Here is a 27,816-nt window from a genome sequence, read left to right on the forward strand (position 1 = left end):
TTCAGAAGTGGCCCAGGGGAAACAGATGGTGGTCAGGCTAACCTAATTGCCCTTTGACGTGTGTCGGTATGTTATAGATTGGATTCCCCACTGACCCCAGTGGCCACCAAGACTGCCACTGCTAGGGCCCTGGGCCAGGATGCAGTGGAGTAGGGAGGGCCCACATCCCCCCTGCTACCCCACAAACTGGGTGGCAGTCTCCCCCTCCCCACTTGTGCCAAGAGACTGTTTATTTGCCTGCCCCACCCTGAACCAGGGCCTGGACCAAACTGACTTCAGTAACTGTTTGTTTGCCTGCCACGCCCTGAACCAGGGCCAGGCTGTATTGACATTGGACTGGCACAGACATTATGACCCACCCCACAGCCTGAAAGGGGCCTCTGGACCATTACTCAAGGACCTGAGCATAAGTCAGGGGGCCCAGGATTAAGCGAGACCACTTACAGAGCACAAGGAAAGCTGAGGAAGCAATGAATGTATTATTCATCAAAGAAAATGGACCCTAGTACAGGCTCAGACAGGTGAACATGGTGGATGCTTGCAAAACATCCTGATGCCAGATGATGACACTAGGAAAAAGAGAAAAGGAAGAAATTAGGCAAGCATCTGCCAAAGATGGTGTGTTTATTCTTTAGGTACCCGGGACTGTGAGCCACCTTGTTACCCCTTGCCTCCAGCAAGAGGGAGACTTGCTTGTTGTTAACTGAGTATAAGGTCCCTGATACCATCAGCCCTTTTGCCAGCCAAGCAATCTCCTCTGGACAATACCAGCCCTTACTTTGTATTGTATATTGACAATAGGTATGCCCCAGTCCCCAAGATCTTTTGACGCATAATCCTGTAATCCCGTCCTTTATTCATTGAACACTTGCAGTTTGTATAATTCAACTCAGGATCAGAAGTTTGTTTAATAATACAAGAACTGAGATATTTTTATAGAGAAAATTATACATTTATTATCAAAGACTCAAGAAAGAATGAATAAGAATAAGGTAAGCAAAAGGTTACATACAAATCAAAATTATAATCAACTTTCTAGAGATTAAACTTGCCTTGGCAGGCAAATCTCCTGCCTAATGAAGTTTATTTCATCCCAAATGTTGAAGCGTTTCAACCAAAGTGTGTTGAAATCCCATTTTCATGAAGGTAAACTTAGTGCTCATTTACTTCCTAGGTACACAATGACAGACTGCCTTCTCTGTTCCCTTAATATAATACAGCAAGCCTTTGTCAAGATATGCCCCCTGTGTTGTCTTCATAACTCTCTATTGACTTTGTATATAATGTCCCACCATTCTGTTGGTTTACTTAACATCTTGACCGAGAGACAAGAAAATAAACATCTTTTGTCTGACAGAACCCTGTTTCTCAACCTTTGCTGTGATACAGAATCTAAGAACATATTTTCAACGTACATATATAATTCTTTATCTAGTAGCTGTATGTACATTCACAGTATATTACCAATCAGTATGACCCTGGCTTTCATTTAAAACCTCACATGACATTATTTGGTGAACCAGAATATATATAGCAGAATCCAGATATTCATGTAACATCCCTTGGGTATGTCTACACTACAGCGCTAATTCGAACTAACTTAGTTCAAATTAGTTAATTCGAACTAAGCTAATTTGAACTAACGCGTCTAGAACTAAAAACTAGTTCGAATTAGCGTTTTGCTAACTAGCGCGTCCACATTAAGTGGACCCTGAACCGGGCTTAAGGATGGCCGGAAGCAGTGCCGGCAGGGCATCAGAGGAGGACTTAGAGCGTGGAGATGCTGTCTCAGGTTAGCCGAGGGCTGCGCTTAAAGGGTCCCGACCCCCACCCCGGACAGACAGTTCTCAGGGGTGCCCCGCTTGCAAACCAGTCCTGGCTTGGAGTACCCGGAGTGCCCACACTGGGCACATCACAGCACTCGGCCATCAGCCCGGCTGCACTTGCCACAGGCTGCCATCTGGGGAGAGGGGACAATTGGGGGGCTGCAGAAGAGCTTCCACCCCCAGAAGCCCGCAGAGCCAGCCCAGTCCTCCCCATCGGGGGCTCGTGCCCCATTCCTCCCTCACCTCCTTCCACTTACCCTTCCCTAGCCCCTTTTCTTGATGTACAAAATAAAGGACAATTGTGTTCTGTCTTTATTGAACAAAACTGGGGGAGACTGGGAAAAGGAGGTGGGAGAGGGGAAGAGAGAGGCTGGGAGAGGGGAGGGCAACTACAATGATCAGGGGTTGGGAACAGGTCCCATATGAAGAGAGGCTAAAGAGACTGGGACTTTTCAGCTTAGAAGAGAGGAGACGGAGGGGGGACAGGATAGAGGTCTCTAAAAGCAGGAGTTGGGTGGAGAAGGTGCATCCAGAAAAGTTCTTCATTAGTTCCCATAAAGAAGGACTAGAGGACACCAAAGGAAAGGAATGGGTAGCAGGCTTCAAACTAGTAACAGAAAGTTGTTCTTCACAAAGCAAAGAGTCAACCTGTGGAACTCCTTGCTGCAGGAGGCTGTGAAGGCTAGAACTGGAACAGAGTTTAAAGGGACGTGAGATCAAGTCATGGAGGTTGGGTCCATGGAGTGCTATTAGCCAGGGGGTAGGAGTGGTGTCTCTGCCCAAGGTTTGTGGAAGGCTGGAGAGGGATGGCACAAGACAAATGGCTTGGTCACTGTCTTCGGTCCATCCCCTCCAAGGTCCCTAGGGTTGGCCGCTGTCGGCAGACAGGCTACTGGGCTAGATGGACCTTTGGTCTGACCCAGGTCAGCCATTGTAAGCTCAGGGCTCAGGGTCGGGGGTCTCAGTGGACCCCCTTGATTTTCATGCACACCTGCTCCTGGGTGGCCAGGCTGGCAGCTCTCCTGCCCTAGACGGCAACTTTCCTGTGCCTAGTGCGGAGATCGTGGACGAAGTCCACGATGTCCGCACTAGCCCAGGCGGGTGCCCGCCTCTTGCAGTCCCGGGCAAGCTCCCGGGAGCCGCCAGCCTGGTCCCGGGAAGAGGGGGAGGGCTGGGGGGGCATCGGGTGGGTGGCTCGAGCCGTGCCAGGTGCAGGGTCTGCTGGCTGGGTGCTGGCAGGCTTGCACCTGGCACGGGCACCGTAGCCAGCCCGTGCCCCTTTAAGGGGTCCGGGGCCGGGAGGGGGGCAATAGAGTTTCCCTGGTGTTGGCCAGAGTGGCCACCAGGGAAACCTGGGGAGGGCTAGCCTCCCACTAGTTCGAATTAAGGGTCTACACAGCCCTTAATTCGATCTAGCTAGTTCGAACTAGGCTTAATCCTCGTAAAATGAGGATTACCTAGTTCGAACTAAGCGCTCCGCTGTTCGAATTAAGTTCGAACTAGCGAAGCACTAGTGTAGCGCCTATGAAAGTTAGTTCGAACTAACGTCCGTTAGTTCGAACTAACTCTGTAGTGTAGACATACCCTTTGTCAGTTGTCACTGAGGGTTTATAGGTCATAGATCATGTAGGTACATGAGGTCCAAGCATGGGTTCAATGATGGAAATGACTGCAATGTCTCTTTCAGTATTGCATTTCCATGAGTGTGCTTTTATTCACTCATAGTAGTGACATTACCAGGGCTGTGTCTAGACTCAGGGGTTTTTTCGGGAAAAGTAGCCTTTTCCCGAAAAAACTTCCCCTGCGTCCAGACTCAAGCCACGTTCTTTAGAAATAATTTTGAAAGAACGCGGCTTTTCTTTCGATGGCGGTAAACCTCGTTTCACGAGGAAGAACGCCTTCTTTCGAAAGTTCCTCTTTCGAAAGAAGGCGTTCTTCAATGTAAATAGGGCTTCCTCGAAAGAGAGCATCCAGACTCGCTGGGTGCTCTCTTTCGAAAAAGCAGATTGCTCTTTCGAAAGATCCGCCTGCAGTCTAGACGCGATCTTTCGAAAGAAGCCTGCAGTCTAGACATAGCCCAGAAGAACTGACTGTAGCAGTCCACACTTGGTCAGAGTGCCCACAAGTATGTAAACTGGTTGAGGAACTGCTCACATTTCAGTCCATGTCAGGCAAATTGGCAACAAATATATCTACCCACAGTTAGACCATCATCACAACTCACCACAAAAAGTGGTGATTCATTCTTTCTGGCATGTTTCAATAATAGGTGTGTTTTTGTTTTGTTCTGTTGTTGTTTTTTTTGTCTAAGTGATTGTTGTTTCTTTACCTCTACCCATAAACTGAAGCTAATGTTCAGCAAAGTGGTTTATTATTTACTAAAGTGATTCTGATCCTTTATCTTCCAAATGCTGTTTATTTCTAGAAAGTTGATATGAACACCTTCCCACTGCCTTCTCTTCTATATTGTATTCAGTTACTAAAATCACTGTGGCTTACAAGTAAAGCTACTATGTTAAAAAGTCCATAAGGAGACCTTTAGCAAATAATCAGATCTAATATAAAGATATTATTCACATATTAACTTGTGTGCTTATTTATTCATTTATTTTAGAGGATTAAGGTGAAGCTAGAGAGAGAGGGTGATGAATTCACCTCTTATATAACTGTGCTTCTTTGGGCTCACCTTCCAAAAAAGAAAAGAGAGGGGAGGAGTCACAAGAATGTATTTCTTGTTCATTATCACTATGCTAGGTACTACATCAGTTTAATTAAATGAAATGTATGAATCTTGTATTGTCATAGGGTAATGAGGGTTCTCTTGGAAAGCCTGGACCACCTGGACCTCCTGTAAGTCATTTATTTCATAGTTTGAATAATATATTTTGATAATTTGTCTAGAGATGTGATGGATTCTCCAAGCTCTTGAATCAACATTGGATGTCTGTCTAAATCTAAAAGATATGCAATAGCTCAAGCAGAAATGTGAGGACTTGGTCCAGAAAGTTTTGGGGGAAGTTCTATGGATAGTTTTGTGCAGGAGGAAAGATTAATGATCGTAATGGCCCTACTAGCTCAAACTCCCATTGATACGAGTAGCCAAGATTTCAATCTCTGGAAAATAATATGAGAAATTTTCTCGGTAAAGCCCCCTTCCTAAAATATTTCTGTTTTGAAAAGATGAACTACAATAAAATAAAAATGTTTTAAGAATATGACAGGCTACTGTGGAGAAGATATACTGAAAATAATATGAGAGAGAGATTCTTTCTCAACAAACTTAGAGGCAAGGTTCAGGGTCCAGGTTATACATGGAGTCTTGTACAGCCAATGAGTTGTTGTAGTGTCTGAATATGTGACCATTCCCTGTTCTCTGCCATTCCCTTGTTCTCCCCATCCACAGCTGTGACTGTTCTGCTGCAGCCTCCTGGTTTCACCAATAAAGCATGTGAAAGTAAAACCTGCCTTTTTTTGTTTTGCATGATAAAACTTCACATTTTAAACTCTTCTGAACTTAGTAAATTTCTCTTATGCTGAAAACACATAGTAGTTCAAATGCAAATTGATTTCAGGTCTGACAAGGTGCATGTCATCTTTGGTCTTCGCTTTGTCATTTTTCCATTTTTTATGCATAAATTTTATAAATCTCCATATATGAAAAAGATTACATCCATATTTCCTACCTTCACCTTAAATATCCAGTGAATGGCATTTGAAATAATATAAATATCTTTCCAGAAGCAAGAGTTTCATCCATTCGTATCTTGAATGTGCTTGTGTTAACTCATGCTTTTTAGGCTGTAAACATTTAGCATAAATAGTTCAGCTATTGAGTTTTATTGAATACATAATTTTTCTCCTGAATTTATTAGTGTCTCATCTGTCAAATCTGAGCATTATTTCAAAGTTATAGTACAAGCCTCTGTATTCTTGGGATACTTGAAGCCTGACTCAAATGCTTTGCAGTTTTCATTTAAAATGTAACTTTTTAAGGTGATAAGAAACTAAATGTACAATACTTTGCATTCCTTTACCCACATCATTTGGCCAGTCACATAAATGGCTTGGCAATTTTATATAGCAAAAGTTATACAATTACCTTAGGATTCATGAGCCTTCATTTTTATAAAATGATAAAAGGCCCAATCTTCTATTCATCATAAATCCCAAACTCAAACTGACTTCCCTGGAGTTTTTGCAGGACAGACCTGTCACAGGTTGGGAAGCTGCACCTATATTTCCCCCTTATAAGGTGCCACAAAGGCGTCCATCTTGGGCTTCCAGCTGCCGTTACCACTCTGGGCATAGACAGGTATCTCTGCCTTCTCACCATGGTAATTTCAGGCCGCACCACGACTACAAAAAAGGCTGTGGCCAGAGAGTAGTTTTTAACACCCTACAAAGGGTTTATTCTGTGGTCACAAGTTTATAACAGCAGTTAGCTAAGAACAAACACACATATTGGGCCATGTCCTTCCAAGGATTGGAACTCACCCCTTTTGGACAGAAGGTTTTGTTTGTTCAATGAATCAGAAATAATGAGCTGAATCCGTTTTAAGTCTTTTTTTATTGCCCCCCTGAGAATCCAGTTTGAACCAGGATTTATGAATCTCTCTAAAGGTGGCGGTAGCTCTCTAGAGGTGGTAGAACCTTAGAGAATTTATCTAACCACCCCACACTGTTCTTAGGTCCTGTAGAGTAGAGCTCTGCTTCCCCTCTCACTCCCTCCCCCATAGAATTATACATAGTTCCTGGCCTACAAAGATAATAAACTTAATTCAATAAGGTTTGACCATGATATTTCAGGTAGTTGCCTTGCCTGTCACAAGACCCATTAACAGAAATGGTACTTCAGCTTTATTGTGAACTAAAAATCCAAATGATGAAAGGCAGTATTGCCATTGATTTTTGGAATATTTTCTGAATATTTTCATATTTTTAGGGTATGTCTTACAATGAAAGGAATGGAATGAGCAGCTTATATAAGCTACAGGTATTTTTCTTTATTAAATTATTTAACATTTTTCCTGATTACTACTTTATGGAACAAATAAAAATGTAGACTTTTCTCTTTCCAGGGAGGTGTAAGTGTTGCTAGTTATCCTGGCCCACCGGGCCCTCCTGTAAGTAATTTATAATTATCATCTGTAGCATTTACTTTAAAACATAGAAATCTTCATATTTTGCATGCAATTTGTTCCTTAGCTGGAAACAGAAGACTTTGCATCTGAAAAGTAGCAATAAAAACCAAAATAGGACATAACTGATACACATTAATTATAAAACACACATTTTGTAAGTATGCCTGACAAACATCCTAACATATACTGGGAGGATTTTAATTTAAATATTGAGAATTACAATGCTGGGTTTTGCTGGATAGTTTTTAAAAATGCCAGCACCCTGAATTAAATTAATAGGATTACCCCTGTGAGTAAGTGCAGTTAACTACAAATATAGGTTGAAGAACTGGGGGTATGTCTACACTTGCCCCCTAGTTCGAACTTGGGAGGCAAATGAAGCGTACCAAAGTTGCTAATGAAGTGTGGGATTTAAATATCCCGCTCTTGATTAGCATATTCGCGGCCTTGCCATTTTAAAAAAGCCGGTAGCACGAATTAACTCGCCGCATGTAGACACAGTAGTCCGATCCAAAACCCTTTCCTCGAATTAACTGTTACTCTTCATTGCACGAGAAGTAACAGTTAATTCGAGGGAAAGGTTTTGGATCGGACTACCGTGTCTACACGCGGCGAGTTAATTTAGGCTACCGGATTTTTAAAATGGCGACTGGCCGCGAATATGCTAATCAAGTGCGGGATATTTAAATCCCGCGCTTCATTAGCAACTTTGGTATGCTTCATTTGCCTCCCAAGTTCGAACTAGGGGGCAAGTGTAGACATACCCAGGGCGATTTTTGAAGACCAAAATAATTAAATCTTGGACTATGTATTGTAGTAATATCATAATTCTTAAAACACAGTGCACTTTTTGTCTTTAGAGGCAGTGTTGTGTAGTAGTGCATTAAATTTGATGCTGAAAATGAGGAGCTGACACTGACTCACTGCATAGCTTTGCACAAGTCTCTTAGGGTATGTCTACACTACCCTCCTAGTTCGAACTAGGAGGGTAATGTAGGCATACCGTACTTGCAAATGAAGCCCGGGAAATTCAAATCCCGGGCTTCATTTGCAAGTGAGGTATGCCTACATTACCCCGCTAGTTCGAACTAGCAGGGTAGTGTAGACATACCCTCACTTCTTCAAATGCTTTCTCATGTCTATTCCACACTAGATGTGTATTCACCACATGTACCAGTGCTGGAAGTTTTTCCCTTAGCAGTATCTACAGGGGAGCAGCTCTGGTGACCTCTGGAGTGGCACCCTCATAGGGCGGAATAAGCAGTGTCACCCTCCAAGGTTTTAAGTCATGTGATTGCTCTAAGCACCTCATGCCCATCAGCGATCTTCATATCTTCTGATGGGACAAATTAAAACCCATGGGCCCTACAGTCTGGCTCCTACCAGGCAGCAAGATTAGGACAAATTTGCCAGAAGGAGCCAGCCCAACACCCAGGCACTGTGGCAAGCAAGTGCAGCTGGTGATCTACCCATCCTGGGAGGCTAGAGGGTGGGGTGCATGAGCCAACTGTGATCCTGCAAGAGCTGGTTCAGATGGTTGGAAAGGGACCAGGGAAAAGTCACTGCCATGGTCATGAGCGTACCAAACCAAGCATGACAATCATGCTCAGTCCCTCTAGATTTTTACCAGGACCCATTCCTCTTACACATACTCTTGGACTATGGAGCCAGAAAACCATATGGCTAGTGCCTTTGTGATGTTACAGCCATAGGCAGGCTGGGCATAATCATTTGGGCAGCTGTGTGGCCACTGAAGAACTGCTTTCCCCTTTGGGATATCATTTGCACTTTGTGACACAGAATCAAGCAAGGCCACAGAGATATGCCCTGCTTTTCCCTATAGAATAATACAGAATTTGATTTGACCCACATTTAACAAAATAAGATTGCTGGTAGTAGAGATTCACTACACTACCATGTTGATACAATTGTTATATATTTATATTGTAGTAGCATTAAAGACATCACACTCTTATCTAATTGTGTTCAGTTAATTCCTAGTACCTTTGTTTCTCTTTCTTGGCAGGGTCCAAAAGGTGATCCTGGCACTATGGTATGTATATTTTATTGGAAGGTGTCCTTTCTGGCATACTGATAAGTGTGTCTTCATGAACTGGGATGTGAGGATGATGATGATCATAGGATCATAGAACACTAGAACCTCGAGAGGTCATCAAGTCTAGTCCCCTGCCCTCACGGCAGGACCCAGTACCATCTAGACGATCCCTGATAGATGTCTCTAACTTTCTCAGAAATATCTCCAGAGATGGAGATTCCACAACCTCCCTAGGCAACTTATTCCAGTGTTTAACCACCCTGACAGTTAGGAAGTTTTTCCTAATGTCCAACCTAAACCTCTCTTGCTGCAGTTTAAGCCCATTGCTTCTTGTCCTATTCTCAGAGTGAAGGAGAACAATTTGTCTCCCTCCTTCTTGTGACACCCTTTTAGATACCTCAAAACCGCTATCATGTCCCCTCTCAGTCTTATGATAATAAGGAGTGGGGTTACTACCAGGGAACTGATGTCTTTATAGATCATCAGAAGAGCCCCTCACAAAGCTCAAGTATGACCGTAACAATTTGAGTGGCACAGTCCAAGTAATCTCCTTAACCAGAAAGTTAATCTATGAATACATTTAAGAAAACTTATTTTATAACCTAGGCTAAAGAAACGTAATACTTGGGGTACATAGTTTTCTTTTTAAAGCTGTCAATATTGTGTTCGGTGATACATTATAAAAGCTGTTTAGTAATCCATACAGGCATTTAAGTATACACATGAAGAATGTTTATTATTTCAAGAGATGAAATCACTATGGACACATCTACAAAGCAGGTTTAAATTCCAAATAAGCTATGCAACTTGAGCTACACTAATTGCGCTAATTGCTTTTGGTGCTGCCTACACAGATGTTATTTCAAGAAAGAGCACTCTTCCCCTGACTTCCCTTACTCCTCGTACAATGAGGGTTACAGGAGTCGGAGGAAGTGGAACTCTAGCTCAACATTATTTCGACATTATGTCTAAAGAACTGCTTGCATGTTGACGCGAACTATGCTATTGCAGAATAACTGATGTTATTCATGTAGAAATAGCCTACGTGAAGCAGGCCCACCAGAAATAAAGATGGAAATGTTTTAATTTTGAGCCAAGTGCATTAACATATAAAGTTGAAGTTGCTCATAGGAGGTGATTACATTATACCAACATTAGGTAACCAGATGAATATTTTTTTCTTAGGGAACAGTGCATTGATAGGTTAATGCTCAAAAGTAATTAGAATGTGATAAGGTTTTCTGTAGCTGCCAAGAAGCTGATAATTGGAGCATCACAACTGTATAGCTACACATTCAAAATCTATCATGAAAAAAGCCAATTCACGGAATGCTTTGCTGTTTCTCCTCAAAGATTGCAGTCAGCCCTTTTCACATAATCTTTATATTTCATATATTTACAATTTTAAAGTACATAGAAAAGCTTTGTAATGCCCAGGTTTTTATAGGTATTACCAGGGAATACTTTTCAATTTTAATATGGAGTTTTCTAATAGCGTTTCATTCAAAAATGGACATTTACCACTCACAGCAGTTAATTTACCACAGTATTCATTATTTTCTAAGTGTAAGGAATGTCACAAATATCACGGTCATGAGGACAAAGCAGCACAAACATACAATTATAGGCATGAGCCATTGCAGAAAAGGAGGCAAAATGGCCCTTCTGTTCCTCCACATTCAGTATGGCAGAATCATAGCCAGACAAGCTATTTTGCATAGTATACTGGCTAATGAACTCAGACTGCCTAGCCCAGACATAAGTTCTCAGAATCAACTACTGTGGACAGCATCTTTCACTGAAAAGTTCAATAGAATGTTTATAAAGCCCAACAGGAAAGAAAGTTGTATTATCCAGCCTACCACCTGTGGTTGAGTTGAAGCTATCACTTTGGACAGACTCAAATCAGCTTCTGATGACAGTTCAAGGCTTTGGCCCTAATTTTCAAAGCAATTAATGGATGGAGCCTTAGCTATATCATAGACCAAATGTTGGTATTTAAACCCATGTGATATCTGTCCTTCTCTAGAATAGTACAGGTTATAAAGCACAGGCTCAAGTATGAGAAAGCTAGGAACAAAGCATTCCCTGTCAAGGAGCTGTTGGTAAGGAACAACCTTCCAGAAGAGATTGGGCAAATCCAGAGTTTACACATTCCTAGGAAGAATAGGCTTTACTTAGGAAACAGATTTTTGCTCTCAATCCCCCAGACACATCTGTTTTTTACAGTCAAAAGGAAAATTCTAGAATAATCTTGCAACCCATGTTACCTCTCTAATGGACAACATACATTCAAACCTCTCACTTTGTCTGGTAGTGATTTAGTGCTGACCTTGATCAAGTAGATAGACCACAGGGGATTCTCTCCTGCAAGTTCTTAATCAAGATTGGGAAAAAAAAGAATCAGAAAATTAACCTCTACTTGCTCTGGGAATAGTTCTGATTCTCAGATCAACAACATACAGCAAAAGCTCAAAATAAATAGAATATTTAGCTAATAGTTACATTATCTCAAGTTGAATGCTTTTATTTTCTATATTACTATATTCTATATTATTTTGTATGTCATTCAGAATGCAGACACTAAGCAACACTTTTTTAAAAAACAGGGAGAACCAGGTCCAATGGGACTTCCTGGACTCGAGGGAGTCCGAGGAGAAAAGGTAGGTCTTCATTAAAGACAAATTCCTTGCTTTTTTCCACTAGAATTGCTGCATTTTATATATCTAAAGTGTTTATTGGCAGGCAAATGTTTCCTTCAATTAAAAGTCTGTTCTCTTGTTAATGGTATCTATCTAAGCAGAATGTTTGGTGCAAAATTGTGTCTGCATATGTAGAATTGTATACCTACCTGTATTTCATTTTCTGTTCAAACTCTGGTCTAAGTAATACAGTTCAAATAAATCCACTTTTCCAGGAATAACTATAGTTGTGTGTTGTCAGCCTTCCATCCATTACATCATCTTAATCTAATCTAGTTATGCTGTCCCATTATAAATGCATTTCTGAGGCAGAGAACCCACCTGAAAGCGCAATAGGCAAGTACTGTAACCATCAGACTGCCTGCATTGCATGACTTCTATAAAGAAAGCTAATTCAAATTAGACCAAAAATGTATGTAAGCAAAGTGGACCAAATCCAGAGAGTTGGATTGCAAATTCTAATGGGCTCAGTCCTGCTCCTAATAAAGCTAAAGGCAACTCTTGCCTGGTAAAATTTAATCTGCTATTTTTAAATTTGTGAATTGTAACCATTTTTATGTAGTACTGGGTAACAAACAGGAAGAACTTGGCCCAGTCCAAGAACTATGATTTGATTGGGAAAACAGAGACTTGGTGGGATGATTTTCATGACTGGAGCACTGTTATGGAAGGGAATAAACTGTTCAGGAAGAACAGGCAGGAGAGAAAAGGAGAAGGAGTGTCACTTTAAGTAAGAGAGCACTATGATTGCTCAGAACTCTAGTATATAGAGGGAGAAAAGCCTGTTGAGAGTCTGTGGATCAAGTTTAGAGGTGTAAGCAACAGCAGTGATGTTGTGATTGGTGTCTGCTACAGGCTGCCGAATCAGGTGGATGAGATAGATGAGACTTTCTTTGGACAACTGAAAGAAGTTTCCAGATCGCAGGCCCTGGTTCTCACGGGGGACTTTAATAACCCTGACATCTGTTGGCAGACCAATCCGGCAGCACACAGACAATCCAGGAAGTTTTTGGAGAACGCTGGGGATAATTTCTTGGTAAAAGTGCTGCAGGATCTGACCAGAGACTGTGCGCAGCTTGACCTGCTGCTCACAAACAGGGAGGAGCTAATAGAGGAAGTAGAGGTGGATAACAACCTGGGAAGCAGTGATCATGAGATTTTAGATTTCAGGATCCTGACCAAAGGAATAAAGTAGAGTAGTAAAATACACACGTTGAACTTCAGAAAAGCAGACTTTGACTCCCTCAGGGTATGTCTAGACTACAGGGTTTTGTCGACAGAAGTTTTGTCGACAGATACTGTCGACAAAGCTTCTGTCGACAAAGAGCGTCTAGACTACATCCAGTTCTGTCGACAAAGCAAGCCGCTTTGTCGACATAACAGTGTGGACGCAAAGGACAGTGCAGATGCAATAGTCCCTTACAGCTGCCATCAGGCGCCGACCGCCTGGCTCCCACAGCACTGGCCCGCCCGCATCCCCGCAGTGCCGGCCAGCAACACCCTTTCCCCCATGGCCATGGGGCCCTACATGGCCCGGCGCATTCGCCAGCAGCAACAGCCAGGCCGGACTGGGCCACGCTTGAGCTGTGCGCCCTGGGGGCAGGCCCTGCTCTGTGCACCAGCGGCCATAGCCGGGCCGGCCATGCACCATGCACCCCGGGGGTGGGCCTGCGCACCCTAGGGGGGGGCCCGCTCCCCATGGTCAGGCCCACGCATATGCCATGCACCCCGGGGCGGCACCACACGCCTGTGCCCGGGGCCCCAGAATGCCTGGGGCCAGCCCTGTTGAGAATGCAGGGGAGTTATCAAGAAGGCAAAAGCGCAATTGGAATTGCATCTCACAAGGGATGTTAAGGATAACAAGAAATGTTTCTACAGGCATGTTAGCAAGAAGAAGGTGATAGGAGAGGGTATGGGGCCCCTACTGGATGAGGGCGGTAACCTAGTGACAGATGATGTGGGGAAAGCTGAAGTACTTAATGCTTCCTTTGTCTCTATCTTCACGGACAAGATCAGCTCCCAGACTAATGCATTAAGTAACGCAATATGGGATGAAGGTGGACAGCTCTTGGTGGGGAAAAAACAGGTTAGGAACTATTTAGAAAAGCTAAACGTACATAAATCCATGGGTCCGGACTTAATACATCCAAGGGTACTGAGGGAGTTGGCAAATGTCATTGAGGAGACTTTGGCCATTATCTTTGAAAAGTCGTGGAGATCAGGAGAAATTCCAGATGATTGGAAAAAGGCAAATGTAGTGCCCATCTTTAAGAAAGGGAAGTAGGATGAGCCAGGAAATTATAGGCCTGTCAGTCTTACTTCAGACCCTGGAAATATCATGGAGGGGATCCTTAAGGAATCCATTTTGAAGCACTTGGAAGAGGGGAAGATGATCAAGAATAATAAGCATGGATTCATGAAGGGCAAGTCGTGCATGACCAATCTGATTAGCTTCTATGCTGAGGTAACCTGGCTCTCTGGATATGGGAAAGTCAGTGGATGTGATATACCTTGACTTTAGGAAGGCTTTTGACACGGTCTCCCACAATATTCTTGCCAGCAAGTTAAGGGAATATGGATTGGATAAATGGATTGTAAGATAGATAGAAAGCTGGCCAGAAGGTCAGGCCCAGCGGGTAGTGATCAACAGCTCAATGTCAGGATGGCAGTCAGTTTCTAGCAGAGTGCCCCAAGGTTTGGTTCTGGGACTGGTTTTGTTCAACGTCTTTATTAATGACCTGGATGAGGGGATAGATTGCACCCTTAGCAAGTTGGCAGATGACACTAAGCTAGGGGGAGAGGTAGATATGCTTGAGGGCAGAAATAGGGTTCAGAGTGACTTAGACAAATTGGAGGATTGGGCCACAAGAAATCTGATGAGGTTCAACAAGATGAAGTGTAGAGCCCTGCACTTGAGACGGAAGAATCCGAAGCATTGTTACAAGCTGGGTACCAACTGGCTAAGTAGCAGTTCTGTAGAAAAGGACCTGGGGATTACAGTGGATGAGAAGCTGGACATGAGTCAACAGTGTGCCCTTGTAGCCAAGAAGGCTAATGTCATAGTAGGTTGCATTAAGAGGAGCATTGCCAGTTGATCCAGAGATGTGATTATTCCTCTCTACTCAGCTCTGGTGAGGCCACATCTGGAGTATTGTGTCCAGTTCTGGGCCCCCAATTACAGGAAGGATGTGGATGCATTGGAGAGGGCTCAGCAGAGGGCAACCAAAATTATTAGGGGTCTGGAGCATATGATCTACGAGGAGAGACTGAGGGAGTTGGGTCTATTTAGTCTGCAGAGGAGTAGAGTGGGGGGGCGGTTGATAGCAGCCTTCAACTTCCTGAAGGAAGAATCATAGAATCATAGAATAGTAGACTGGAAGGGACCTCGAGAGGTCATCAAGTCCAGTCTCTGCCCCCATGGCAGGACCAAATACTGTCTAGACCATCCCTGATAGACATTTATCTAACCTAGTCTTAAATATCTCCTCAGATGGAGATTCCACAATTTCCCTGGACAATTTATTCCAGTGTTTAACTACCCTGACAGTTAGGAACTTTTTCCTAATGTCCAACCAAAACCTCCCTTGCTTCAGTTTAAGCCCATTGCTTCTTGTTCTATCCTCGGAGGCCAAGATGAACACGTTTTCTCACTCCTCCTTATGACAACCTTTTAGATACCTGAAAACTGCTATCATGTCCCCCCTCAAGCTTCTCTTTTCTAAACTAAACAAACCCAATTCTTTCAGCCTTCCTTCATAGGTCATGTTCTCTAGACCTTTAATCATTCTTGTTGCTCTTCTCTGGACCCTCTCCAATTTCTCCATATCTTTCTTGAAATGCGGTGCCCAGAACTGGACACAATACTCCAACTGAGGCCTAACTAGCGCAGAGTAGAGCAGAAGAATGACTTCTCATGTCTTGCTCACAACACACCTGTTAATGTATCCCAGAATCGTGTTTGCTTTTTTTGCAACAGCATCACACTGCTGACTCATATTCAGCTTGTGGTCCACTATAACCCCTAGATCCCTTTCTGCCGTACTCCTTTCTAGACAGTCGCTTCCCATTCTGTATGTGTGAAACTGATTGTTCCTTCCTAAGTGGAGCACTTTGCATTTGTCTTTATTAAACTTCATCCTGTTTACCTCAGACCATTTCTCCAATTTGTCCAGATCATTTTGAATTATGACCCTATCCTCTAGATTAGTCGCAAGCCCTCCCAGCTTGGTATCATCTGCAAACTTAATAAGTGTACTTTCTATGTCAAGATTCCAAAGAGGCTGGAGAAAGGCTGTTCACTGTAGTGATGGATAGCAGAACAAGGAACAGTGGTCTCAAGTTGCAGTGGTAAAGGTCTAGGTTGGATATTGGGGCTATGTCTAGACTGCAAGCCTCTTTCGAAAGAGGCTCTTTCAAAAGATACTTTCGAAAGAGCCTCTTTCGAAAGAGAGCGTCTAGACTGCACGTTGAACTTTCGAAAAAGCAGCTTGCTTTTTCGAAAGAAAGCATCCAGTGAGTCTGGATGCTCTCTTTCGAAGAAGCCCTATTTACATTGAAGAACGCCTTCTTTCGAAAGAGGAACTTTCGAAAGAAGGCGTTCTTCCTCATGAAATGAGGTTTACCGCCATCGAAAGAAAAGCCGCGTTCTTTCGATTTAATTTCGAAAGAACGCAGCTGCAGTCTAGACGCAGGTGAGGTTTTTTCGAAAAAAGGCTACTTTTTTCGAAAAAACCCCTGAGTCTGGACACAGCCTAGGAAAAACATTTCACTAGGAGGGTGGTGAAACACTGGAATGGGTTACCTAGGGAAGTAGTGGATTCTCCATCCCTAGAGGTGTTTAGGTCTCGGCTTGACAAAGCCCTGGCTGGGTTGATTTAATTGGGACTTGATTGCCTTCTATGGTCTCTTCCAGCTCTATGGTTCTATGATTCTATGATTATGTTACAATGAGTCTCTATGTAGGCTCTTCAGGAGACCATCTGATCCCCAAGCACTTGCTCCTTCCCCCAGTTTTGAGTCCCAGTTAGGACCAACAATACTGAGTTCTCTGAAATCCATGGACAAATGGGAGGTCTCAATCCATCATTTGCTAATCACTGAAGCTAAATTGCATTCTTAGTACATACTAGTGGTCAGATGAATGACTTAATATGTAACCCTTGTGGATTCTAGGATATTACAAATTAAAAGCAACTGAAGATCAACAACTCTTAAAAAGGAATAAACTTGTAATTAATAGAAAGGATATGAACAATTTAGTAGAGGTAAATACTGGAAATATGTAAAGGGACGAGGCAAGGGAACTGATAAATTAATGAACAGGTTTAACCTTCCAACTGCAATCAGATCCTTTCTGAAATAAAAATATTCTTCTAATAAGGTAATGCAATCAAAATCCCAGGTGATCCCAGAAACTGCCAGCAGGTCCCAGGTGAATGCTGTTGATGAGTTGAAGCACAATAGGGCTGACAGAAGAGAAGTAAGTTGAATCATGTAAAGGTAGCAGGCCTAACCACCATTCATGTGCAGTGTGGTATCACCCACTTTGATTCCAGGTGAGCATTTTCTTGGCTCTGCATCCACAAACCAGGGCTCTTCATACCCCTGGCTTCCCTTTCTATATATCTTGGTGTACCCCAAATATTCACTGTTGAAATTGCAAGGCAGATCCCTCATTGAGTGGCAGACCCCAGGTGGCTCCAACCCTGGCTTTCACTTGTTTTCTGATAACCTAGGGTTCTCAGTTAATCATTTTGTCAACAACATGTTGACATTCCTAGTCTGCGCCAAATACTGTAGTATGTTATATTTGTATCTTTGATATGAAAGTCTCAAAACTAATAACAATTAATTTGTTCTCACAGTATCTCATACTTGTCTTGCTTATTATCATCAGAAACCCTATTTTATATATGTTGAAAATAAGGCACAATGCATTAGAGAAAAGATCTATGGTAAAGGCAGAAGTAGAATTCAGAACCCTAATGCTCATGGCCTCCCTCCCTGTGTAATAACTGGACCATGTATATATCAATAATATTGGTATGAGTATCAACTATTTTAGAGTTACATGGAAGTTAAAGATGCTTGTAAAGTACCAAATTAAGTGATTTATTCAATACCAAAAAATGAGTCAGTGGCATAACTAAATATTAAAATGTAGGAGTTCCAGACTCTTGTCCCTCTGCTGAATTCACTGTATAATCCTGCCTCTCCTATTCTAGTAATAGAGAGGTAGCCTGATCTTGCTAAAACAAAAGGAAAAACTGTGTGGCACTTTAAAGACTAACAAGACGGTTTAATAGGTGATGAGTTTTCATGGGCCAGACCTACTTCCTCAGATCATATTCTGGAAGAGAATTGGCATGACCATATATACCAAAGGAATACAATGAAAAAAGTGAACACATTATTAAACTGACACATCAGATTTAGTACAGAAGGTGGGGTGAGGGAAAGGGAGGGAGGGAATAGCTGTTTATGAGTCAATAAATGGCTAATCAGGAGTGCTAAGTGGGGAAGCTATCTTTGTAATGGGTAAGGTAATTAGCATTTTTGTTAAGGCCCATTCGTAAAGTGTCAAATTTATGCATGAATGAAAGTTCTGATGTTTCCTTCTTTAATCTGATGTTAAAGTCTCTTTGAAGTAAGATGCATATAGTAAAATCATTAAGACTATGTCCAGGTAGGTAGAAATGAAATAAACTGGTTTTTCCTTGTGAAGATGTCTGATGTCTGATTTGTGGGCATTATTTCTTTGGCGAAGTGTCTGAGAAGTCTGTCTAATATACATAGCAGAAGGACACTGTTGGCACATGATGGCATAAATTATATTTATGGATGAACAGGAATATGTGTTGCAAGGGAAAGTTTCAGGGTTGGTATTAATGTGGTATGTCCTGTGGTTGTTGGTAAGAATCTTCCTGAGGTTAGGTGGTTGTCTATAGGAGACTATATTCTAAACATATCTTCATTAATAAATACTGTTTGAAGATTCTGTGTCCTCATTTGCTGGAAATATTACAATATAGTGGTATCTTTTCCTTAGGGAGATCAGGGACCTTCCGGTTCACCAGGAGCCCCAGGGTTACCCGTGAGTATAATCACAAAAGAAACATATTATTTCTTGGGAAAAGTTGAAAAATGCAAAAGCATATAAAATGCTTGTCATATTACTAATTACTATTTGTGGAGCATCAATGGTTTGCTAGAAATTTTGTAGACATGTACGAAGACAAGATCCTTGATCTACAGAGTTTCCAATCCTAATAACATCAGAAGATAGCCTTTTTAATAAAATGATAGGAGAGCATGTGACAAATATGCGATGTAGGCCTGAATTCAAAGCTGCTTATATAGACTGTGTCAAAACAGTATATGAGATTGTCCTGAATCTCATCAGTTTATTAAAAGACAAGTGAAGAAGATATTTTATTTATTCTTGGAGAAAAAGACTCTGAACATAGTTCTAATATATTGATATTAGAAGATGACTCTGAAAGATATTTGAGCTCACAGGGCCCAGCCATAATTTTTTTTTAGTCAAGATAAATGCAACTATAAAGATAAATTTCAGTTGTTCATTTTAATTGTGCATTTATTTCATGTAGGAAAATAAATTAAACTTTTATTTAGATTGCAATTTCAGGTCGCTTTTAAATGGTTAACTTCCATTGTTCAGCAGGCAGCATGATAACAGCAGTGTTTCTATGCAAGTATACTTATTACTATTAAATTTGGGACACCGCCAACCAGTTCAGTAACTGCTTTATAAAATGGATGTGGTAAAAAGGTAGTCAGTATTTCTACTTTAAATTTTCATTAGCTACTGTTCCAGTGAGAGATAGCATAAGAGTTTCAAGGCATGTTGCTGTAGGAACATCAAATGTTGGACATTATGAATTAATAGTGCAGGAGCAAATTAGACTAATCAGCTGCAATTCAATCAAGGGTATTTATAGTATAAGTCATGGACAGATCACAGGCGAAAAACAAAAATTCATGGCCCGTGACCTATCCTGACTTATTCTATTGGTAGCATGACTAAATCTTAGTGGGGCTACTGCTGGTTGGGAGCTGGACCAGGACACCAGCTGTCAGGGGTCACTGAAGCAGCAGCTGTTCCAGCCACCCCAGAGACTACTGCTTGGGTGGTCCCTGAGACCAGCTGTGCTATCTGGTGTTTAGGCAATCCCCAGAATGCTGGAGATCAGGTAATGTGTCTGGCCATCGTTCACTCCAGCAGCAGCTGCTGCAGCTGATTGTGGGGATACCCAAGTGGCTTGCTACAGAGCCACTCTAGCAGTGGCCAGTGTGGCTGTCCCTGGGATCACCTCACCGGCTGGCCCTCAACCAGCTCCTTGAGCACACTAGCCACTGCAGAGTCATAGGGGTCACAGAAAGTCTTGGAATCCGCAATCTCTGTGACAAAGAGCCCTAATAATAACTGTTCATTCCCTGTGGATTTCTCAATGGTTATGAGGGTGGAGACACTGCAGAAAGAAAAGAGATGCAAGGATGTCAAAGAAAAATAATTCCAACAAAACCAATACTAATGGTATCTAAGGGCTAGTGGAATGTTGTGTGCTCGGACCTGACTGCATAGACTGTGCTCAGTGGAGCATGACTGCGTAGACAGAAAGGAATGGAGGTGCTGTACTGCTCCTGTATCTGTATATATGCTCCAGGATGAAAAGAAGAGGGCTTGGAGTATGGTTTTCACTTGGTTAAACTAAGCCGTATTTGTTTTTAGATAAGGAATTGGATGAATATGGTATAAAAATAAACAACTGTGTTTTAAAGCATTTATTACAAAATATTTCTGATAGCCCTCTGAAAGCATTTAGTGAACTATAAATGATATAACATTTTGACCAAATAAGCATAATATTTTCTATTTTATTTAAAAGAAAATGATATTTTAGGGCTGATACTTTAGTTAAATGTTTCTCTTTGGTCTCTCTCCACAGGGAAAAACTGGATCTCCAGGGCCCCCGGGAATGCCAGGAGAACCAGTGAGCATTATTATTATTATGTTGTAATTCTTATATACAGGGGTCGACAAATTATGGAAAACCCTACTCGCCAGACAAAAAAAGGGACTTGCCACCCTCCCCCACAAAAAGTGTTTTTTAATGGCATAAATTCCTAATAAGAATAAGAACAGTAATTACTAATAAGTTATTAATAAATATCACCCAGGTTATTAATAAATATCTTATAAACCTCTACCTTTTCTCTCTGCTGCCATGTCTCCTCCCCTTGCTCCATCAGCTCCCCTGGTGCCTGCTGCCCCCCAACCCCTCACCCTCCTCTGCTGTCCTGACTCCTGCCCTTCTCACTGCCCTCAGCCTTCCTGAGACCTGCCCCCCTCCGCCAGCCCTTCTCTCCGCCCTGTGCCCACTTCTCCAGTAGCCCCACTCTGATCATGTGAGCTACCTCTCCTCATCCCCTCTCCTAAAACCTCCCTCTACACACCTGCCCTGCCTCCCTCCCCTGCAGGTGTCTGCCCTTCTGCTTCACCCCCAGAATCCCTTGGCACCTGCACCCTCCTGGTGCCTCCCCCTTCCCTCACTGCCCCTGCCCCTTTTGCTCTCTTTTTCCCTGATACCCACCCCCTCACTACCCTCTGCCCCCATTCCCCTCATGCCCCGCTGTCCCTTGGTGCCTTGCCCTTTCTTCTTATTCTTCTTCTCCTGACCTCCTCCCCTCAGCACAAGCCCCTTCCCCATACTTCCCCCTCCCATCCCACAGCTTAGCTCAGCCCAGCCCCTTCCCCTCCTCAGGGGACAGCTCTAGGTTTTTTGCTGCCCCAAGCAAAACATTCCCCCCCCCCCCCCGTTGTTGTTTATTACACGTTAGCATTTTGCAATGGGTTTTTTTGTTTTCTTTTTTGTCCCAGCATTTTAGCCCTATAAATAGCCAGTAGCATTTTCATTTTTTTCCCCATAAAGCCAAAGGTGCTCCAAGTGAACTCCCCCTTTCACTCACTGCTGGGTCACAGCAGCCTTTTCCCTGCCCTGTCCAGCTCCTCCCTATGGGCAAGCACCCTTCACTCCCGACCCACAGGGGGAGCAGGGTGCAGGGACAGCACAGAGCCAGAGGGGTGCAGGGAACAGTGGGAGAGTACGGGGGTGGCGCGGGGAACGGGAGGCACTGAGCCAGAGGGATGCAGGGATCGGGAGTAACAGGGTGCGGTGGAGGCACGGGGAATGGGATGCGGGGAACGGGAGGGGCAGAGGGATTGGGGTCTAGGGGCAGTGCATGGAACGGGCAGCACAGAGCTGGGGGGGCAGGGATCGGGGGGAGCGGGGTGTAAGGGCGGCACAGAGCCAAAGGGTCGCAGGGAAGAGGGAGAGCAGGGGTCCTGGGGTGCAGGGGAGGCATGGGGAACGGGCGGCGCGGAGACAAAGGGGGGCTGGGGCTGGGGCTGTGGCAAGACTGGAGCCAGCGAGGCGGGCCCTGGCTGTGCCGCGCGCCGCAGCCAGCTCCCAGGGACACATGGCCAGCGCCGAGCTGCCACGGCCCTTTGAAATCAGCGGGGCTAGGTCATACCAGTGTCCTGCGTCTCACCCCACCTCCTCACGCCGGAGCTGCACGCAGGCAGCTGGATGGGAAGAATCGCAGCACTTCCCCCTTCCCAGCGGCGCTGTGCTCCTCCGCCAGCCAGCGGATTGGATGGGGCCGTGCCGCCCGTAATGCGGGCTTCGGCCAACCTGTCATAACAGCCCACCGGGCTAGTCCACCCCTGCACTCGCCAGCTGGAAAAATCTACTTGCCACAGGCGAGCGGGCGAGTGCATTTGTCGAGCCCTGCTTATATATTAAATATAAAATGGAAAATTGTATATATTTGTGTGTGTGTTTCTCATTTAAGGGTGAAAGAGGCCCCGTAGGAGACATCGGCTTTCCTGGGCCAGACGGGCAAACTGGAATGCCAGTAAGCAGTTAATCACATATCTAGTGTGTATGAAAACTAGAAAGGGGTAGAGATAGTGCCCATCTATAAAAAGGGAAATGAGGGTGACCTAAGAAACTACAGACTAGTCAATTTAACTTCTGTGCCAGGAAAGATAATGGAGCGAATAATTAACGAATTCATCTGCAAACATCTGGAAGATAATGAAGTGATCAGTAACAGTCAGCATGGATTTATCAAAAACAAATCATATCAAACCAATTCGGTAGCTTTCTTTGATAGACTAACAAGCCTTGTGGATAAGGGGAAAGCAGTAAACGTGGTATACCCAGACTTTAGTAAAGCATTTGATATAGTCTCATCTGACCTTTTTATCAATAAAATAAGGTGAACGCATAACTGGTTGGATAACCGTTCTCAGAGAGTAATTATCAATAGTGACCAGTTATACTGGAAGGGCATAACAAGTAGGCTTCTGCAAAGATCAGTTTTGGGACCGGTTGTTTTCAATATCTTCCTCAATGAGTTAGATAATGGCAGAGATTATGCTTATGAAGTTTGCAGATGATACCAAGCTGGAAGCGGTTGCAAGTACTTTGGAGGATAGGATTATAATTCACAATGATGTGGACAAACTGGAAAAATGGTCTGAAGTAAATAGGATGAAATTCAACAAGGACAAATGTAAAGTTCACCTAGGAAGGAACAATCAGTTTCACGCATACATAATGGAAAGTGACTATCTAGGAAGGAGTACTGCAGAAAGGGATGTAGGATTCATAGTGGACTTCAAGCTAAATATGACTCAACGATGTGACACTGTTACAAAAAAAAAGCAAACATAATTCTGGGAGTCATTAACAGGAATGTTGTAAGCAAGACACGAGATGTCATTCTTCTGCACTACTTTGTACTGATTAGGCCTCACTTTGGGTATTGTGTCCTGTTTTGGGCACCACACTTCAGGAAAGATGTGGAGAAATTGGAGAAGGTCCAAAGAGCAACAAAAATGATTAAAGGTCTAGAAAACATGACGTATAAGAGAAGATTGAAATAATTGCATGTTTAGTTTGGAACAGAAAAGACTGAAAGCGGGCTTAATAACGGCTTACCTAAAAGGGTGTAACAAGGAGAAGGGAGAAAAATTATTCTCCTTAACATCTTTCAAAATATTTATTAATTCCATCACAGTTCACAAGATTTTCCCTTGCCTGTTTCTTATTTTTAACATATTTAGGTGCCTATAGTTAACTTAAAACATAGTTTTCTTTTTACAGGGAATAAATGGAAAAGATGGATTACCAGGACCTCAGGTAGGAAAATTTAATTTGGATTGTTAGTAGGAAAATTTAATTTTAGACTCTATTTTTCACAGATAATGTAACTCTTAGTCACAGACAATTACTTTCAGCTGTGTTAATAACTTAATGTATAATCAAGTTGTCAAGCAAGTCATTTTACACTTTCAAAAAATTATTTTCAGGGTCTGATGGGAAAAGCAGGTGACAGAGGTCCCAAAGGAGAACGTGTAAGTCTTAGCGTAATAACCCTTTGTAGTATATACCATTATTTGACTTGGCTCTTTGAAAAACATCCAGGTGTCTGACTAATACATTTTTAAATCTTAGAGACAAAAGCAACAAAGAGTTTTAGTGAGAACTTCAATAAGGGTCGGCTTTTAGGTCTTGAGTAGGTCAGGGCCAGAGGCCCCCCTTGTATTGGGGAGCTAGAGTTGTAAAGGAGAAATCCTGCATTTGTAAAGAGAAAAGGTTTGTAGCATTTTTTCTAGCAAAGATGGCCTTAACAATTTAAATCAATCACTACTTGTGGAAAGGAACAAGAACCAAAACTCTACTCTTACAGTAGGCAGCTGAGGGAGCAATAAAGATTCCGGCCTACCCTTGCCAGGACTCCAACACACATACACACATTTTATATGAAACAATTTAATTAAGTTTGAGTGGGGGAAGTCCAGAAATCACTTCACTTAGGCAGTGTTGTTCATAGTGGTGTGATTTTGGTATCCATGAATCAGTTATATTTGGGGGATGTAACAAAAAATATTTTCCAAGCTCACACAAAAGTGCTAGTTCTGGCTCTGACTCTATCAGCAGTTTTCTACTGCTGATGGTTCTGTTCCTTGGAGGTAAAGCTCCACAATTCCAATGTAACAACATTAACAACATGTTTTAGTTGGAGTATCAGAAAATCCTGTCCCTAGGGTAACAGAAGGAACTCAAGATTATAGTGTAGAGAAAGAGTGAAGTTTGTATCAGTTACAATAATTTCCATGTTAACTAATGTTTTGATATTTTCTATTCCTGCCTTTAAAAGTAAAGGACCCAAATGAACCTTATGAATCATGTTCTAATTAAACATTCCACTACATACTATGTTCTATTGCTCTATCTTGCCCTTTACGGTGTTCTTTAATTTTATTGATTATCCATGCAACTAGTAGAAAAGATACTAAGGGGGGGATATGATAGAGGTCTATAAAATCATGAGAGGTGTAGAAAAAGTGAAAGAAAAGTTATTTAATTATACCCACAATATCAGAACTAGGGGTCACCAAATGAAATTAATAGGCAGCAGGTTTAAAACAAACAAAAGGAAGTTTTTCTTCACTCACCACACAATCAACCTGTGGAACTCCTTGCCAGAGGATGTTGTGAATACTAGAACTTTAACAGGGTTCAAAAAAGAGCTAGATAGATTCATGGAGGCTAGGTCCATCAATGGCTTTTAGCCAGAATGGGTAGGAATGGTGTCCCTAGCCTCGATTTGTCTGGAAATGGATAACAGGAGAGAGATGACGTGAGGATTACCAGTTGTGTTCCCTCCCTCTGTGGTATCTGTTGTTGGCCACTGTCAGATGACAGGATACTGGGTTAGATGGACCTTTGGTCTGACTCAGTATTGCTATTCTTATGTTCTTATGTAGTATCCTCTCAGGTAAAGTTAAAAGAAAAGGCTGTCCATAGAGAGGTTTTACACTGAAACATACATTGGGTGCACTTACAACTTTTCTGACTCTTTGAAAGGGCCAACCCATTCTAGCATCAGTCAAATCCCTAGTTAGTGGGATTCTGAGCAGTGGGGCATTGGAGTACACAAGAAGCGGCTTCCCTTCACCATTCTGTGCAGTAGCTTTTGTGCTCCTTGCATTCTGCTACTAAAGAGTAAGACACCAAAAAGGGGTAAGAAGGCTAGGATCATGGCCCTTACTCCTCTCTGAACCAGAGTTGGACTATAGAGGTGTGTCTAGACTACAGGGTTTTGTCGACAAAAGTAGACTTTTGTCAACAAAACTATACCTGCGTCTACACTACCACCGAGTTGTTGACAATAACTCCTTTTGTCGACAGAGTTCTGTTGACAAAAGGTGCTATTGCATCCACACTGTGCTTTTTCAAAAGAGAGCGTCTAGACTCTCTGTTGACAAAGCGGCTTGCTTTGTCGACAGGACTGGCTGTAGTCTAGACACTCTTTGTCGACAGAAGCCTGTAGTCTAGACGTACCCTAAGGGTATGTCTACACTGCATTCCTCTTTCAAGAGAGGAATGCAAATGCAGCCGAGCGACATTGCAAACAAAGCACGGATTTGAATTGCCCGCGCTTCATTTGCATAATCGCGTCCAGCCGCTATTTCAAAATACCCTATTTTGAGATAAAAAACGCCATGTAGACGCGGTTATTTTGAAAGAAACCCCTTCTTCTGAAATAACCGTTAATCCTCATTTTTAAGTAGTAACGGTTATTTCAAAAGAAGGGTTTTTTCGCATCTACACAGTGTTTTTTCTCTCGAAATAGGGTATTTTGAAATAGCAGCTGGATGCGATTATGCAAATGAAGCACAGGAAATTCAAATCCGCACTTCGTTTGCAATTTCGCTTGGCTACATTTTCATTCCTCTCTCAAAAGAGGAATGCAGTGTAGACATACCCTAACACTCAGGCAGAAATCAGTTCCATCCAAGTGAATGGAAAAGATTGTATACCTTTGCTCTCAAAAAACACAAGGTCAATTATGCCTGCCTCTGCTGCTCTTCTTGGAGAACAGCTTCCCTCTGTGCACTCCATATGTGGAAAAGCCATACTTAAAACATTGACATGTTAGAGATCGTAATGGTTCCAGTGATACTTGCCATTTTAACTATAAAGATCCCTCACTGTCTTGTAAAACAGAAGGGTCATGAATGCAACCACTGTACCATGTTTACAGAATGAGGATGAAATTAACTTCCTCTCTTGGAATCAATTTTTCAAATTCTTCAGTTGTTCTGCAAACACTAGTCCCATTGATGTGAACCATAGATTTGCATGGGGACCAATTGTAGAGTGGACAGTACAAGTCTGCATTGCAAATAAGAGATCTGTAGTGCCAATCAGAGAGGAAACATTTACTTTGGAGAAGGTGATAAAGCCTTTGAGAGAGATTTCAACAATTACAGAAAATAGCACAAGTCAGTCCATTCTTGCAACAGTGCCTTCCTTGATTTCTCTCATTCATAGCTTCAGGATACCTTCTTCAGGGTGAGAGCAGTTGTAATGGTTATAAAATAAGAGAAGCATCAATTCTTGAAGGGCAAAATGAAAAGGAGAAAAAAATAATAGTGCTGATGATTTCATACCTAAGTCTTTGTTGAGTCCATTTTAAGCAGGAACAGGACCAAGGTGGATGAATGTAAACTGAGATCACTTTACAAACTCTTTACATGATTACACACACCAATGATAGATATTTTGTAAATGCTATGTAACTAGAGGTGCCAAATACATTCTTTTTAAATAGCTATGACATTATTAAAATATAATAGATTCCTAGGAATACTTGTATGAGACCACTTGTGCATCTGCAATAGCATTTTTGCCAAAAAGAAATCAACATTTCTAATTTTTTTGTGATACCCTATATGTCCTTAAACCTAAACCAGTAAATGATAATTATATATATGTTTGCACTGCTGAAACTCTTAAATTAGGCTTCCTGTAAGACTACTCTACCTCAGGTTGCTGTTTTGTTTATAGTCTAGTTTGAATTCATAATGATTCCAGAGCAGAACTGGGTCTGTTGACATTTTTTCCATACCCAATTTCAATCTAAAAAAGTTAAATCATAATGCTGGTTATTCTTTTAACTTTCAATACTGTACTCACTCCAGAACAGGATTT

At 42.4% G+C, this 27,816-nt stretch overlaps 1 protein-coding gene across 7 annotated transcripts in view; it reads left to right on the plus strand.

Annotated features, from left to right (window-relative positions):
* COL19A1 (collagen type XIX alpha 1 chain) overlaps positions 1-27,816 on the plus strand; it is a 368,607-nt gene that overhangs the window by 293,831 nt on the left and 46,960 nt on the right. For all 7 annotated transcript variants that reach the window (XM_089777104.1, XM_089777106.1, XM_089777105.1 and 4 more), the window contains 10 exons: positions 4,632-4,676; positions 6,769-6,819; positions 6,905-6,949; positions 8,994-9,020; positions 11,633-11,686; positions 18,774-18,818; positions 20,695-20,739; positions 22,601-22,663; positions 23,920-23,955; positions 24,126-24,170. In XM_089777104.1, the coding sequence (XP_089633230.1) occupies positions 4,632-4,676; positions 6,769-6,819; positions 6,905-6,949; positions 8,994-9,020; positions 11,633-11,686; positions 18,774-18,818; positions 20,695-20,739; positions 22,601-22,663; positions 23,920-23,955; positions 24,126-24,170 (456 nt within the window). The remainder of the gene's footprint in view (positions 1-4,631; positions 4,677-6,768; positions 6,820-6,904; positions 6,950-8,993; positions 9,021-11,632; positions 11,687-18,773; positions 18,819-20,694; positions 20,740-22,600; positions 22,664-23,919; positions 23,956-24,125; positions 24,171-27,816) is intronic.

This window comes from Pelodiscus sinensis, chromosome 3, assembly GCF_052426305.1.
Source record: "Pelodiscus sinensis isolate ZL-2025 chromosome 3, ASM5242630v1, whole genome shotgun sequence".
Taxonomy (NCBI): Eukaryota; Metazoa; Chordata; order Testudines; family Trionychidae; genus Pelodiscus; species Pelodiscus sinensis.